The sequence below is a fragment of the Stegastes partitus genome, unplaced genomic scaffold (assembly GCF_000690725.1).
Source record: "Stegastes partitus isolate 25-593 unplaced genomic scaffold, Stegastes_partitus-1.0.2 Scaffold974, whole genome shotgun sequence".
Lineage (NCBI taxonomy): Eukaryota > Metazoa > Chordata > Actinopteri > Pomacentridae > Stegastes > Stegastes partitus.
In genome coordinates, this window is record NW_007578705.1 from 218,977 (window position 1) to 235,089 (window position 16,113).

At 40.9% G+C, this 16,113-nt stretch overlaps 1 protein-coding gene across 1 annotated transcript in view; it reads left to right on the forward strand.

The window, feature by feature from the left end:
- ntrk2a (neurotrophic tyrosine kinase, receptor, type 2a) overlaps nt 1-16,113 on the forward strand; it is a 98,699-nt gene that overhangs the window by 72,333 nt on the left and 10,253 nt on the right. Inside the window, exons 17-19 of the mRNA XM_008294580.1 lie at nt 2,825-2,997; nt 3,278-3,433; nt 4,333-4,417. Coding sequence (XP_008292802.1) covers nt 2,825-2,997; nt 3,278-3,433; nt 4,333-4,417 — 414 coding nt within the window. The remainder of the gene's footprint in view (nt 1-2,824; nt 2,998-3,277; nt 3,434-4,332; nt 4,418-16,113) is intronic.

Consider the following 16,113-nt stretch of genomic DNA (forward strand, 5'->3'; position numbering starts at 1 on the left):
TATATTAAACACTGAGGTGCCATCGATCACAGCCACACTGTAACAAGCGCACACACACACACACACACACACATAAGAATATGAATATGCACATGCGGACCGGCACGCTCATACAAACACATTTACAATCTGGCATCCCATCAATCACGAGCGCCAAGCACTTTCAATAATGTTGCCTTCACACATGTAAATGAGTCACTACAGTCCCGAGCTAGGGGTTGTTGATTGCTTTTTATTTGTCCAAGGACCTGAGCGCGCTCACGCTGGATGACTAACAGCGTAATATTATGGGCTTTTGGCCGGGGAATTCATGCAGCTTTGAGTTCAGCGAGTCAGACCGTGATAGTTCCTTTGCAGAAGTTTCTGGCTCACAGGGAAGTCTCTGTTGCAACTTTCCCAAATTCAAATTTAATGTGGTTTGCTCAATACGATGATTAATATTTGTTGTGCTAGTCATTTGATACATTGAACAGCTTGCTGACTGAGCTCAGAGGAGCAGAGAATAAGAAAGTTTTTTTTCTTTCTTTAAGCAAATTTAATTTTCCAGATTTGCCTCACCAAGAGCACACAGTGATTCTTAGTAGGCCACAGAGGATTATGTGAAACTGTGTGTACATCTTGTGTCACAAGACTAATTTTAGAAGAATATTCTGATAATAAAATGAATATCAAATGAAATTATCAATTAATGCAATTAAAACCTCAAGTTTTATAAGTTGGAAATGCTCCATCCATAGTTATTAAATCATTTACTCATGCTTCACAACAAGTTAAATGCCATTATTAGAACAATATCTGGGTTGCCAGGTTGTGTCTGGTATTTATCCTCCTCCAGTATCACACTTTCTGCCTCTTATCACTTTGTGCTGGCTTCTTAGACACTGAAAAGCCCCAAGGAGTTTCTTGGCACTTTTTACTCCTGTTACATTTTTAGCCACTGTGGGCTCATTTTTCTGTCCAGTATAAAGTCCTGCACCTCCACTGAAGTAGCAGAATCATGGTGCGACACACTTAAAATGCCAGTAATCAACAAAAGACTAAACTGAAGTTGAATTACTTTGTTTTACTAAAATAGGAAAAAATCTGGATCAGTATGTACAACGTGTTTCTGAGTGACGCAGGTGCTACCAGTATGTGGCTTTGCTTTACATACAACAACAATTTGACTCGTTACAGTTTTCATTTGTTGTCATGTTTGTCTTCTCTCTGCTCCACGTAAACACAGCCTGCAGTTCAGTCCAGCTCCGTCTTAAAGTCCTTGAATTTTTTGTCTCTTAACTGTTGGTCACAGTTCAGTCACTAATGGCCACTCGATTGCACCGAGGAGTGCAGAAGTTTTAGTTTTATACTGAATCTGATAAGAAGAAACTTTTTACTTTGCTTAATGCTTAATGAGGCTTTTAGAATGAAGTGATTTTGATGAATTGTCTGGATTTTAAAGCTTAGATTTGGTTATTTTCAGATGGTACCACATGTCACATGATTAGTTCAAGGACTGGACGGTGAAAAATCCAACAATTCTTTCTGTGTTTACAGCTTCTGGCTCTGATGAATGGTGTCATTTTTTGAGATTTTTTAAAAAAGATAATGGGTGTCCATCATGTTTGGGTGCATAATTTTGAAATACAGGTTAAAAAACAATACATAAAAATCAGATTTTTTTCACATCATAGCAACCCAGAAAATTACAATCATTTCTAATCGTTATTTAAATCCAATAATCACAAAAAAATTAAAATTAAACAGATGAACTGAAGCTAAAAGGACTTCTGAAGACAGGTTCACTGACAAAATATGAAAACTCAGCAGAGGGAAGTCAGCTCATTCAGCTAACTCACATTTCCCATACATGTTTGATATCACGTTACAGACTGAGATGGGAACATAGGCTTTCATATTCTATACCGTAATAATCCGGCACATCATCCTCATGCGGGATCAGGTTACAGCCTGTAATGTACATGACCAAGCCCCTGTTTTATGGAATGTGATTGGTCGAATCTCGATGGGTGGTGTTGTTGCGTTCTGTCTCATTTTCTGGCATCTCAGCATCCTGGATTAAAGGTCGCAGGTCATTTCCTTCTTCCTGAACTTTCTCCGTGACTTCTCCTCGTCCTTTAGATCTGGATTTGTAATAAGAGCTTTTATCTGCATTGTTACTATAGCACACAGACGGGCAAACACACACACACACGGTGGACAGCTCACGTATATCCATGTCATATACTGTAGGAGGACAATCAATTATTCATGTAGGACAAGTGGAATTTTCTATATTTTTCTTCTTTAGATGTGAAATTAATACAGAAGCCATATCACTTTCATTTCCTGCAACTCTCTCTCGCTCTATCTGTCTTCCACACACACACACTCTTTGTTCTGTCTCTGTCATAGATGCTTGTATTACACAACTTCCCTGACAGATTTCCTGATTCATGGAAGGGAGACAAAGATTAGTTTCAAAGGGAACCAGGGAATATAATGAATGTAAACACTGCTGTACTTTGTAATGGCTTACATTAATATAAAATGTCTTTTTTCTTTTTTTTTTTTCCTCTCCCCCTGCTATGCCATTGTATCAGACCTTGCTCGGTGCCAGTAATTTCACACTCAGTGTGCTGAGCTGCTGTAACTCACTTTTACAAGGCTTTCTTTTTTTTCGTAGTGGACATCAGCCAAATAAATTGGAGGAGACTGGATCCACTGTGAAAATGACTAATTGCAAATACTGTGCGTGGCATAATGTGTGAGTTTTTCATTTGTCACTTTATTAAAATGTCACTTTTATGTGTGTGTGTGTGTGTGTGTCTGCGTGTGTGTGCAGACGCTTAAGGAGGCCAGTGAAAATGCCAGGAAGGATTTCCACCGTGAGGCCGAGCTGCTGACCAACCTTCAGCATGAACACATCGTCACTTTCTATGGTGTCTGCGTGGAGAGCGACCCTCTCATCATGGTGTTTGAGTACATGAAGCATGGAGACCTGAACAAGTTCCTCAGGCATGGCTCGCCTCTCTTTATTATGTGAAATGTCACCAAAATGGCAGCGGAAGTACTGAAAAATTAGTATTTCTCTAAAATGTTAGCATGGAAACAGGGTGATCAGTAAGCAAAGCAGATGGTACAGTGGACACTTTGCTGTCTTGACAAATCCAACCTCGTCTTTTAAATCCTCTCTGTCACGGATGTAGTATTTTAGATGGATGATTCAAGGCTGATAGCTGAAGCAACACTGCACAGAAAACACAAATTACACAATTTCCCACCTGTTCCCTCGCAGGGCTCACGGTCCGGATGCAGTTCTGATGGCAGAGGGCCAGACCACCAGACCCGTGGAGCTGACCCAGTCTCAGATGCTGCACATCGCCCAGCAGATAGCATCTGGCATGGTCTACCTGGCATCGCAGCACTTTGTGCACCGCGACCTCGCCACCAGGTGCGCCACCTACTCCATTACTGCACGCTGCGTTTAATTGTTTGGTCTTAATGCACACGTCATTATAGATGGAAATTTATACCGACCCTTTTACATTTCATGAAAGACCTGCTAATGACAAAGTGAAAAAACCTTTTAAAAACATTTTTTTCAGATGTAATAAAATGCAAATATCCATTAATGGATAATTTTTTGTTTGGTCATCCTTAACATTACTGTATGTGATTTGACTACACTTGACAAATTCAGTCATTTGGGCATAATTTATAATGCAGAAACCAATGCAGCTCCATTAATGGCCAGTTTGACGACTGACTGATTAAGGAGGTTCAAACAATCAGCCGAAAAGGCACCGTAGCCATTAGAGTAACCAGGAAAGGAAACATTTAATTTATGATTTATTCCAGCAGGCAGGACATTGGGAGCAGCTTCTTATTTGCAATGACAACCTTGCATGTGGTAGAAGACACTTGTAGGGGGAAAAGGAGGACAAGAGAGAGAACAAGCCAAACAAAAAGAACAACTTACAAGAAAGAACGATTAATTGTGTAGATAATATATAAAACAGCAGACATGATAAGACTGTGACTGACTAATTGATTCATTACAACAACAGTGAATGACTGAATGAACTATTGCAATGATTTTAATTACTAGTCGGGTTTCGACCTGTTTATGCAATAAATTAAATTTCTAATTCCTGATTGAACCGGCCAAGTTTGCAAGCTAGTCACATTGTAGAATACGTATAGCTGACGTCTATACCTTTGTGAGATCTGATAATAAATATAGCAGCAACAGTGTAGCTCAAGCCACGCAAAACATCTTTATTTAATCACATCAGCTCCACCTTGTTGTTGTTATCCTCCCGTACTTAGTTTGTGTCTCCCGTCCTAAAGGAACTGCCTGGTGGGTGAGAACCTGCTGGTAAAGATCGGAGACTTTGGCATGTCCAGAGACGTCTACAGCACTGACTACTACAGGGTAGGTGTATGTGTCGATATCTTTTCTGGCCCTTCTTTTAGCCTCCCTCCTCCCCGCTGCATGGGTCCCTCTCTGCTACTCCCCCCTGCATGGGCATGACTGATGGACTCCTGCAGGGTTACAGTAAGACGCCTGCTGTGGTGTAGTGCAGTCAAATTAAACATCCCATCCTGTAAGTACGGGAATAATCAAGGAGAGGGGAAAAAACAATCAACCTGTTTTTGTTCGGTCAGTTTACGTCATGCCATGTGTAATGTAAGTGCTGCGGCAGTTTCTGTCACTGATTTGGCGTTTGTTTGTTGTTTTTGGAATGTAATTTATTCAGCATTCTTTTATTGTACAGGTCTTTATTTTAAATTTAGGAATCTGCTGTAAACTAGACACCTGGCAAACCAGGCAGCTGCATGACAAGTACAAGCACAGTAATTATAATGTTATATTACATAATGGCGGTAATTAGAAGATTATATGCATGTATCGACCAATATTTACATAATTAAATGACTTTAATTCGATTATTTTAGAGCATAATTTGTCATAAAGATAAAACGAACTATTATGACTAAGACATTATAGGAAGAGACTCGGCCTTTAAAGCTGCAGCAGCCAGAAATCTGCAACAGGAAAGACAGAAAAATGTGAAAATATGCAGCCCTCTGCTCTGTTCTAAGCGCCTCCCACCACAGGAGTATGCATTTAAAACCATAGACTGTATAAAAGATGGACGTAGCAACCGGCCCTGAAAAATGAAGCCAACCTGGAAGTGTCCAAAACCTGCAATATCACTACGTCCACTAGCTGCTGGCTCCAAAAAGCCCTGGCTCCCATAGACTTGAATTGGAAAAGAAGTGATCACAGCTCAGGAATTTGTTCTTATTAGTTTTCATAGTCAAATCCAGAGATCAGGTGGCCAATCTGAAAATAAATCAATACTGAATTTTTAAAAAATCGTCAAAATTTTGCGGGGCAAGGGGCGTGGCTGGCTTGATTGACAGTCGGCAGCGACCATACAGACGAAGCGAGCAGAAGGCGGTAAATGTGGGCGGGGCAGAGAGGGCCCGCCTCTCAATCCGTCTGACCAATCGCTGCTCCTATGGCTCCGCCCCCCTCCGACGATTTTTGCGTCACTGGCTCCAAAAATCCAAGATGTCAACCAGGAAGTAGCAAAACCCTGGTTTTATTTTCTCAGTGCAGAAACCAATGGGTGACGTCACGGTAGCTACGTCCATCTTTTATACAGTCTATGTTTAAAACTCACAGTCAAGCTAAAAGTCAACCTCAATTTGTGGCTTCCGTTAGGATTCAACTCCGTGTAACTCAACGCACCACCTCATCCTCTTCTCTCTGTGGATTTTGTCGCTATTTATAAAATGTCATCTAATTGGTTAAAAGCTCCGTGATTGGCTTAAATTTCCTGTCTTGGGCTAAATTTTCTAAAGCCTGAAAACAGAGTCAGGAGGAGGAGGTGCAGAAGTCTGGTTTCCTCTCAAACTACTTTAATTATAACATGCTGAAAGGCTATTGTGAACCTTTTGTCCAGTGATTACAAAAAAAAACAACTAAAAACTAAAAAATATTGCCGCCTACTCCAGCTTTAAAAAATCCTTAATAGAATTCTACAGGAGACTTTCTGTAATGCTAAACATGGCAAGTGTGTGACTCATGTCCCGCTCCTTCTTGCAAAAAGCCATTAGTCTGCTTTGTAACAGCCAAACCGGGAAACATTCAGCCATTCGTGTTGATGAAGGGATGCGAGCACAAAGTAGAATTAAAAGCTGTGGACAAAAACACATTTTAAACCTTATTTTCTAGTAAAGTCACTACATTTTTTAAGCACAACTAGTTTATTAGGGTTGACTGGTGATTCTAGACATGCAGTTTTTATATCAGGGGGACCATTACATTATGGCTCTATCCCCTTTCGTTTGGGGTTGGAACCTGCTCTTGCTCATCCCAAATAACTGTCTGCAGGCAGAGTCACAAGTCTTGTCTTTCAGGATTGCAAGAAAGAGCCACTTTTCTTCCCTGAAAATGCTGAATTTGCCCCAAAATCTACTTTTTACAATTCCTAAAATGCACACCAAGTTGGGTTTGTTGTGAAATATTCAAACAGCAGAGCAGTAACACAACGTGACAAGTAGCATTCTTTTGTGGGGACTTGCGTCGGACTCCGAACCACAGCATCGTCAGCTGCGTTATTTATAATTCAGACTACAGGGCCACACATACAGTAGTGCAGACAACAGATCTTTTCATGCTGCAAGTGCAGGTCAGTGGGATGGAACGGGGACACAATAGCACCCATCTAAGAGGGGATGTAAAAAAAGGACCACTCTGCAAAATAAAAAAGAACGAGAGAAGAAATGAGACTGAATGGCGGTGTACGCTTTATGCGAGTGTGTTGCAGAGATTTAGCAGCTTTGCTTCCACTGTCAAGACAACTCAGGGGTACAAGAGAGTTTGTGAGTGTTTTTTTCCTTCTGCACAGCAATCTGTCACCTTTCCTAAAGTCCAAAATCTAATAAATCGTATAGATTGATCGATAGTGACTGTCCATTTTTCCTGCCCTTTCACCCATCTGCTGTGACAAACTGACATGAGTGACAGTGACAGAGGACTCAGAGGAGGAGAGAGGAGGAGGAAACGAGGGCAAAAGCAGCTATTGGGTGACAAGAAAAATCTCTATTTTGGATAAATAATAACTTTATCGTTCTGAGAGATAACAGCGTCAGATTGATCACTCGGTGATGGCACTACTGACTGATGCAGTTTATGTCTTTATATGCAGTAATTAGTCTGGGAAAGAAGGGTTCAGTGTTGGTATAAGGAACACAATTTTAGGCTTATTAAGAAAAGTAGCTTTTCAGATTATAGCCTGCATTCAGATTTTTGTATTTTACATGTACAATTGTGCATATTTAATTGATTATAGTTCAATAGAATTAGTAAATGACACTGATATTAGATTAGTATTTTCAATTTCTCATGATTAGCAGAGCAAATATTCCATTTTCTTGGCCTTCAATCTTATTTTTGCTTATTTTCCTCAACTGTAGAATGTGTTCGGTGACCTCAGAAATAACCCACAATGTTAAAAAGATCAAAACTACAAGAGCCACATGGCCAGAATCAATCTGTATCCTCCAGAAATGGAGAATTTTACTTTTCATCAGTCCTTTTCTGAGCACTGCCAAGATTTAATTCGAAATGCCTGGTTGTATGTGGCGAATTAAAAATGTAGAAAAGATTAAGGTCTCTCCTCTGTGGCTTTCTTTTGTACTATCTCCGTGTGACGACACACATCAACCTCCCCCCTCCTCCTCCTCCTCCTCCTCCTCCACCTCCTTCCTTTCACCCCTCCTCAATAAAGCTAAGTGCTGAGGCTGTAGTCATGGCAACGGGCGAAGGCAGTGGCGGAGTTGAATCCAACGTTTCTCAGGAAGAAAAGTAATCAGAGAACTTCTGTTTAGTATGCTGAGGCGGTAGTAGAGAAAGAGAGGGGGAGAAAGGAGAGAGATGGAGATGGAGGCAGGAGGGTGGCGAAGAGATGAAAGGAGAGAAAGAGATGGAAAAGAGAGAAGAAATGAGGGAGGGAGGGGGGAGGAAAGAGAGAGAGGGAGGAATGGGAGGCCGGGGAGGGAGAAAACAAGACACAAATAAATATACAAAAAGGAGAAAAAGGGGAAGTAATAGAGCGATAAAGGAACATACGCCGAGGTGGGAGAGGAGAGGTCTGGAGGCAAGGCAGCCTGTAGAGAAGACATGGTACAGGATAGTCAGCGAGAAACAAACAATAGAGGAGCTTTAAACAACCGCCGAGCAGCATATCAGAGACGGAAATGCCAAGAAATGACAAAAAAAAAAAGGACGGAGAGGTAGACAGACAGGAGAGAAAAACAGCAAACTAGAAGATACAGGATGGTGGGAGGTAAAACACAGTGATTCTGCCACGTTTCCAGGAGAGACGGAGGTGTGTGCGTGTTGATGTATTTGTGAGTGTGGTGGTGGTGGTGGTGGGGAAGGAGTGTAGAGACCCAGTCATGCTCTTGCGTCAGACAGGAGCAAAGATGAGTCATAGAAGGATCGGAGCCCCCCCAGTGCTGGTGTACGTGCGTGTGTGCGGGGAAATAGAAGCAGAGGCGTAGGACTGAAGGGGCCGCGGTGACGTCATCGAATCCCCTGTTACACAATGAACCTGACAGGCGTTTCAGAAGACAGACAGGATGCCTCGAATCAAACCTTGAGCCTTTCCACGGGGCCTTTTTTCACTGTGTGTGTGTGTGTGTGTGTGTGGGTGGGGCTCGACTCGCGGTTGTTGGTCGGGGAGGGTGAATGCACACACACACACACACACTCCAGCGAGTTTATTCCTTTTTCTCCCTAAAGTGATTTTATGCCCAAACGTGTAGGATGAAAGAAAATTAACATTCGAGCCCGACTGTTTTACGCTGCTGACACAGACTGGAGAAAAACACTGGCAGCAAAGCAGAGCTAAACAATCTCTGCAGAGTAATTTGCCTGGCCGCTTTTTTTTTTTTTTTTTTTTTCTTACAACCCATCTCTGGGTCCCGACCAACACAGACACACAGCATCCTAATGGAGCACCTGGAAAGACCAGAGAGGAACAGCAGCAGTCAGCGTTAGCAAACAAAACATTTCTGTCTGTAGGACAAGATACGAATCAACAAAACGATGATATTTCTGCCAGATATAAAGTCCAACAGATATCTTTGTTATTATTATCATTAATAATTATTGCTATCATTAAGTGAATAGAAAAGCCACATATTAAAATTACAGTCATGACTCGATAATCCGACCCTTAACAATCCTAAACCTTGTTATCCGACAGGTTTTTAGGAAAAACGAACGGAACCCATGAAAAATAGCCTTAACATACCGACAGCCTTGGATTCTGACTCCAACATGACATTTTATGTCACAAATAAGGATAACAGTGTATTATCTGACTGAACAATCCGACAGATTGGCGACGTTCAGACTGCAGGACTTAATGCTCAATTCAGATTTTTTTGTGAAATCCATTTTTTTTTTTGCGAGTTTGTTCACATTTCTAATTAAATATGACTTGTATGTGATCTGCTGTATGAACTTCATACGACCCAAAAGTGTCCCGCATGCGCAGAAGAGGACACGATGACGTCACACGCAGCGAGCGTGCTTAGTCTTTACTGAAACAAACATGGATGGCCACCACTGCCACCAACGATGGTGGAAACAGAAGTGTGACCGCTATCCTAAACTAGCATCAGCAGCCAAATACTACCTGTGCGTTCCGGCCACTTCCACCCTGTCGGAGCGCTCCCTTGAGGTGGAAGTGGTCCCTCCGACCGCGCCGAATATTTGGATATTCATCATTAATTGGGCCCAAATATCCAGAGACCAGAAAGTGCTATTTGGACCAGCCCTACTAGTTATTACTACAACTATAAACAATGAATATTAACAACAAATGGGCCTTTCAGCATCAAGCCCTCCTTGTATCTCGACCTCCATCTTGACAATCCGACAGCCTTGCTATCCGACATAAAAGAAGGTTTTACATTTAGTGTCGGATTATCGAGTCACGACTGTACATAACATGTAAACCTACCATATATACACAAACACACACAGACTACATGTAAACTTTAAAGTGGACAGTGGTTTTAACTTTCTGAACCCCAAAACCTGCCAGTGAGTCTGAAAGGCATGAGTTTATTGTTTTTTTGTTTTTTTGTAATTGCCAAAATTACCCCCGTTATTGGATCTAGAAGCTGTAAAAACAGAAATAATTACTGCATTTCCAGCTTTCCAACAACAAATCCAAAGTTTCTCTTCAAACAAGCATTTGACAGCCATCGAGAAAAATAAACTCACTTTTAACAAGAAGGGGAACAAAACCTTCAGCAGAACCAGGCTCAGGGTGGGCAGCCATCTGCCTGGACCAGTTGGGGTGAGGGCAAAGGGGGGGGGAGAGAATATCAAAGCTTTAAGTCGTGATGTATCAAAATCCCTTTTATCCTGAATGTCCCAGTTCAACATTTGCCAGAACTGGAGCAAAAATAGATCCTGTAAAAAAAAAANTTTTTTTTTTTTTTTTTTTTTTTTCTTACAACCCATCTCTGGGTCCCGACCAACACAGACACACAGCATCCTAATGGAGCACCTGGAAAGACCAGAGAGGAACAGCAGCAGTCAGCGTTAGCAAACAAAACATTTCTGTCTGTAGGACAAGATACGAATCAACAAAACGATGATATTTCTGCCAGATATAAAGTCCAACAGATATCTTTGTTATTATTATCATTAATAATTATTGCTATCATTAAGTGAATAGAAAAGCCACATATTAAAATTACAGTTATGACTCGATAATCCGACCCTTAACAATCCTAAACCTTGTTATCCGACAGGTTTTTAGGAAAAACGAACGGAACCCATGAAAAATAGCCTTAACATACCGACAGCCTTGGATTCTGACTCCGACATGACATTTTATGTCACAAATAAGGATAACGGTGTATTATCTGACTGAACAATCCGACAGATTGGCTACATTCAGACTGCAGAACTTAATGCTCAATTCAGATTTTTTTGTGAAATCTGATTTTTTGTGAGTTCGTTCACATTTCCAATTAAATGCGACTTGTATGTGATCTGCTGTGTGAACTTCATACGACCCAAAAGTGTCCCGCATGCGCAGAGGAGGACACGACGACGTCACACACAGCGAGCGTGCTCAGTGTTTACGGAAGTAAACATGGATGGCCCCCACCGTTGCCAACGATGGTGGAAACAGAAGTGTGACCATTGTCCTAAACTAGCATCAGCAGCCAAATACTGCCTGTGCGTTCCGGCCACTTCCACCCTGTCGGAGCGCTCCCTTGAGGTGGAAGTGGTCCCTCCGACCGCGCCGAATGTTTGGATGTTCATCATTAATTGGGCCCAAATATCCAGAGACCAGAAAGTGCTATTGGGATCAGCCCTACTAGTTATTACTACAACTATAAACAATGAATATTAACAACAATTGAGCCTTCAAGCATCAAGCCCTCCTTGTATCTCGACCTCCGTCTTGACAATCCGACAGCCTTGCTATCCGACATAAAAGAAGGTTTTACATTTAGTGTCAGATTATCGAGTCTCGACTGTACATAACATGTAAACCTACCATATACACACATAGACTACATGTAAACTTTAAAGCAGACAGTGGTTTTAACTGTCTGAACTGCAAAACCTGCCAGTGAGTCTGAAAGGCATGAGTTTATTGTTTTTTTGTTTTTTTAATTGCCAAAATTACACCCTTTATTGGAGCTAGAAGCTGTAAAAACAGATATAATTACTGCATTTCCAGCTTTCCAACAGTCAGTGAATGGATCATTTGATTGGCATGTCTGTTCACAATATTAACCAAATTCAATTCAATATGATCTATATCGTGCCAATTTTACATTCACACAGTAACATACTTTCAGTCTGAAAGTACTTGACCTAGTAAGGTGACAACCTTATTAAATATATACAGAGAACCCAAACAAATCCAAAGTTTCTTTTCAAACAAGCATTTGACAGCCGTCTAGAAAAAATAAACTCACTTTTAACAAGAAGGGGAAAAAAAAGCCTTCAGCAGAACCAGGCTCAGGGTGGGCAGCCATCTGCCTGGACCGGTTGGGGTGAGGGCAAAGGGAGGGAGAGAGAATATCAAAGCTTTACGTCGTGATGTATCAAAATCCTTTTTATCCTCAATGCCCCAGTTCAACATTTGCCAGAACTGGAGCAAAAATAGATCCTGTAAAAAAAAAAACATTCTGCGCTTCTTGGCACAACCTTGAAGCCACGACTGACTCAGCTGCAACCAAAAGTTTACACAGAGACGAGAGAAGACAAGCATAAAAAACAAATAGAGATAGTGAGAACAAAATAGAACACACCTGATCAATAAAATAAATATAGCATGGATCAAAAATAGTATGCAGCAGAGCAAGATGTCAGCGAATTGTTGAAAGTTCGGTTCAGCGTGGTGAAATGTCTTTCTAAAGGTGATGTGCAGTGTGGCATAAAAAATGCAGTTTGTAGAGGCTATAAATATATAAATAGTAAACTATCTACAGTATGTGGAGCCAATATTTTTTCCAGTATTTGTAACACCTGCAGGTGCTTGGAAAAATGTTGGAGATGTTGATTCATGGGTTTTTCAATTTTTGAAAAACACTTTTATTCTTTTTTATGATTCATGGCATCATAACTGCGCCGTGAGCACAGGAGGCATTTCTGAGATCTCTCTACTTCTAGTCGTGGTTGTGTTGTTTTCACAGGGGTACACAACTTAATGTTCCAGTGAGAAATGAGGCCACAGTGAGTAAAAATGACACAGGAGAGAAAAAAAAATGCACAGAGAGTTAAAACATCAGGGTAGTCAGTCTTATGGTCTCATCATTCTTCTGATGTTAATGTACACAACTATGCATGTGTTAAGATGCATCACTGATTCTCTGACCTGCTGCTAATTTATCCATGTGGCAACTTGCAGTACTGCAATGAGATAGCCGACAGCAGTCTGTGACTTTTATAAACCAAATCCAAGCCAGACGCCAGAATACTTTGTTGGCTTGTCCACCAGATGAGTAGTTTTCTTTTTAAGGAGTGCGATAACCAATTTTAAATGATGTTATTCATTGACTATGACACAGTGTGTTTCTGTCCAGTTCTATTTTTCCACTTCAGTGTTTTCTTTCAGTGATGAAACAGATAAACACGGGACTCTTACATATAACCCTGTCGGTTGAAGTTATAGTCACCAGTTTTGATAATTTCTACTGTGTTTATTAGAAATTAGGTTTTAATTTTCATTTTGGGGAAGTGGATGGGTCTAAATATTAAAGCATCCATCGGCGTTGGGAGCCACTGGTATAGAGAAGAAGCCAGTCAGAGGTGTGAATCACAAAAACAAAGCCCATGAGTTACACTTTCCGTGTATTGAATCTGTAATGAGACAAAACAGAGATTTAAAGATTTGCTGCAATATTCATTTTGTCCATTTTATGAAAACCTAACCGTAAAGGCCAACTGAATATTTTATATGAGTTCTATGTTGTTTTTCTATAACAAATACAGCAACTATTGTAGGAAGTCATACTCTGAAACTTGACAGTTAAATGCCTCCAAAGTTGTAAAATCATAATTTATGCTGGATGTTAATGTGAGATGAGGAGCAGCATCACAAAAATAAACAACAACATGAAGTGTAGACCTATATGTCAACTGCTTTACTGTATCTGAGCTGACCAGGAGCTGACTTCTCCTGGGAAAGCACACACACACACACACACACACACAGAGAGAGAGAGAGAGAGAGAGAGAGAGACAGAAAGACAAACGTAGACAGCGGCATTTATTGGAAAGAGTTTTTGTTTCCATAGCAACACAGGGGGCAATTAAGGTACGGGTTTTTCTGTACAACAAAGAGTAGGCGGGGTTGGTCACATAAGCCCCTCCTACACCACATCCCATAATGCTTTCTTTTTTAACCCGTGCAGTTGCCATAGATACCACAGCCTCCGAGAGGTCACTACAGAGAGCCCACATCCCTCCTCTGCTTTATTTTTCCTCCTTTTTGAGGCTTTCCTGGAACACTCAGACAGCGGTCTCGCTGAAATGATGCATATTTATAAGACAGAGAGGCAGAGAGAGAGAGAGAGAGACAGACAGGCGGCTTAGAGACGGTGAAGGAAGGTGAGAACAAGAGAGAGAGAGGGAGCGATAAGGGAGCAGCAAAGGAGACAAAGACTAACGACGAAGCCACTGACAGCAAAGAGAAAACAGAGAATGAGCTGATGACAAAGAAAGATGCAGCATCTACGCGTCACTGAGAATCTTTGAAAGCGCTCCGTCTTCACACTGCTCCACTGTAAACATGGCTTTCTTAATATTTGATGGCCCCCGTTCTCCCCAGCGACAAGGAGATTTAATCTGAGGTTCTCCACTCCTGCTCTCTCACGTGTTTTCATCCCTCCGTTCTCCTCTTTAATTCGGCCTTCTTTTTTTTTGAAGAGGTTGCCCTTCACTTCCCTCCACAGTGTCTCTCTGTGATGAACACACCGAAACACACACACACAGAGTTAACAAACATAAAAAAAGATGTAGCTCAGCAGTTCAAGAGCCCTGTATTAATATTTCAGTCCATCAGGGGAAATGATCAGCCATGATGAATAAAACAAAAAGACTAATGGATAGGAGCAGGTTCAGATGCATCAGTGGATAAATACTGTCAGAAAACTATCAATAGAAGACAAGAGAATAATTTACCAGCAGCAAACTCACCACTGCTTAATTTAATCTCTCTTAATGTATTTGTGTTTTATTTCCGTAACACAAATAAAACAATGAAGCAGATCAAAAATATCTGTTCCTCATACAGTTTAGAATGAGCTAATTACATTATTTTAACTGCTGTCTTTTTGTTTGATGACATAACTGTTGACTTTACCCACATCCAACCCGTTTACCTGTTTTAATGAAAATGAATGAAAATGAAAAATACTTTATTCATCCCAGAAGGGAAATTCAATTTTAGTTTGTCTCTGTAGGTTGTAATATATTAGCACCCTTTATATCTTGATCGAAAGCAACCTGAGTTGACCAGAGCACTGCTGTATGTGTTATACGACAGTGGACAATAAAAATATGCACACAAAAATAATCAAACTAACAAGGCAAAAGATGATAACAACTATCTAACATAAAATAATTATAGAAATCTAAAATATTAACACCATTAAGTCATTAAAAACATGCACATCTTGAGGTTTTTTTCTTAGAAATGTCATTGGAGGAGGAACATTTGGCTCCAACAGGAAGGTTATTTATTCTCCAGTATCCACCAACCCACCAGCTCAGTCACAGCATATATAAATATGTATATATATGTTATAAAATAATCATTGTTGTATAGTGTGAAGGACAGTATGTAATGGAAAATGCAAGACAATTCATCTTTTTTCTTCTATTGTACTCTATTGATATTATCATCCTTACTGTACATTGTGACCCTTGTGCTACACGGGTTCGGTGCACCGTCGTTTATTACGGCCCTGCCACATGTGGATGTTGACAGAGATAGAGGGACGACTGTAAATGATAAACACACAAACAAGGCGGCGGCAGACGTAGTGTTACGGGGAGGAAAGCGAGAGGCTGGTTATGAAGAGTAAGAGCTGCAGAGATGGAGGCAGATATGTATTCCCACACGTAAAAGTGAACCTGATGGCTATCTGTGTGACTGTGCACATTTTATTACTCCATTAAATAACCCACTGACTAACATAGAAACAGGCCAAGTGTGGGTACCAGGCCATTAATAACAGGCATAAACCACAGAAAATGGATCGCGCTATCTGCGCAGAGCAGTGGAGCGCAGATCGGCCGCCAGATTCATGTTTGGAGGCGAAGTGAGGGCAGAGAAGAGGTGCAGTAAAAGGGAAAATCAACGTCGGTATACGAGGTTAGGTTTCATTTGCAGTTACTTTGTCAACTGACTGAAAAATCAAGCGCTGACAAATTTATATTCATGTTTTGTCCCTGAAACCTGGCTGACCTACAACCGGCCTTCTGCAAGAACAAAAACAATCTGAAATGAAGTTAAGGCCGGTTTGGAGCGCCTCGACAAGCGTATTGAAAACAGCCATTAGTAG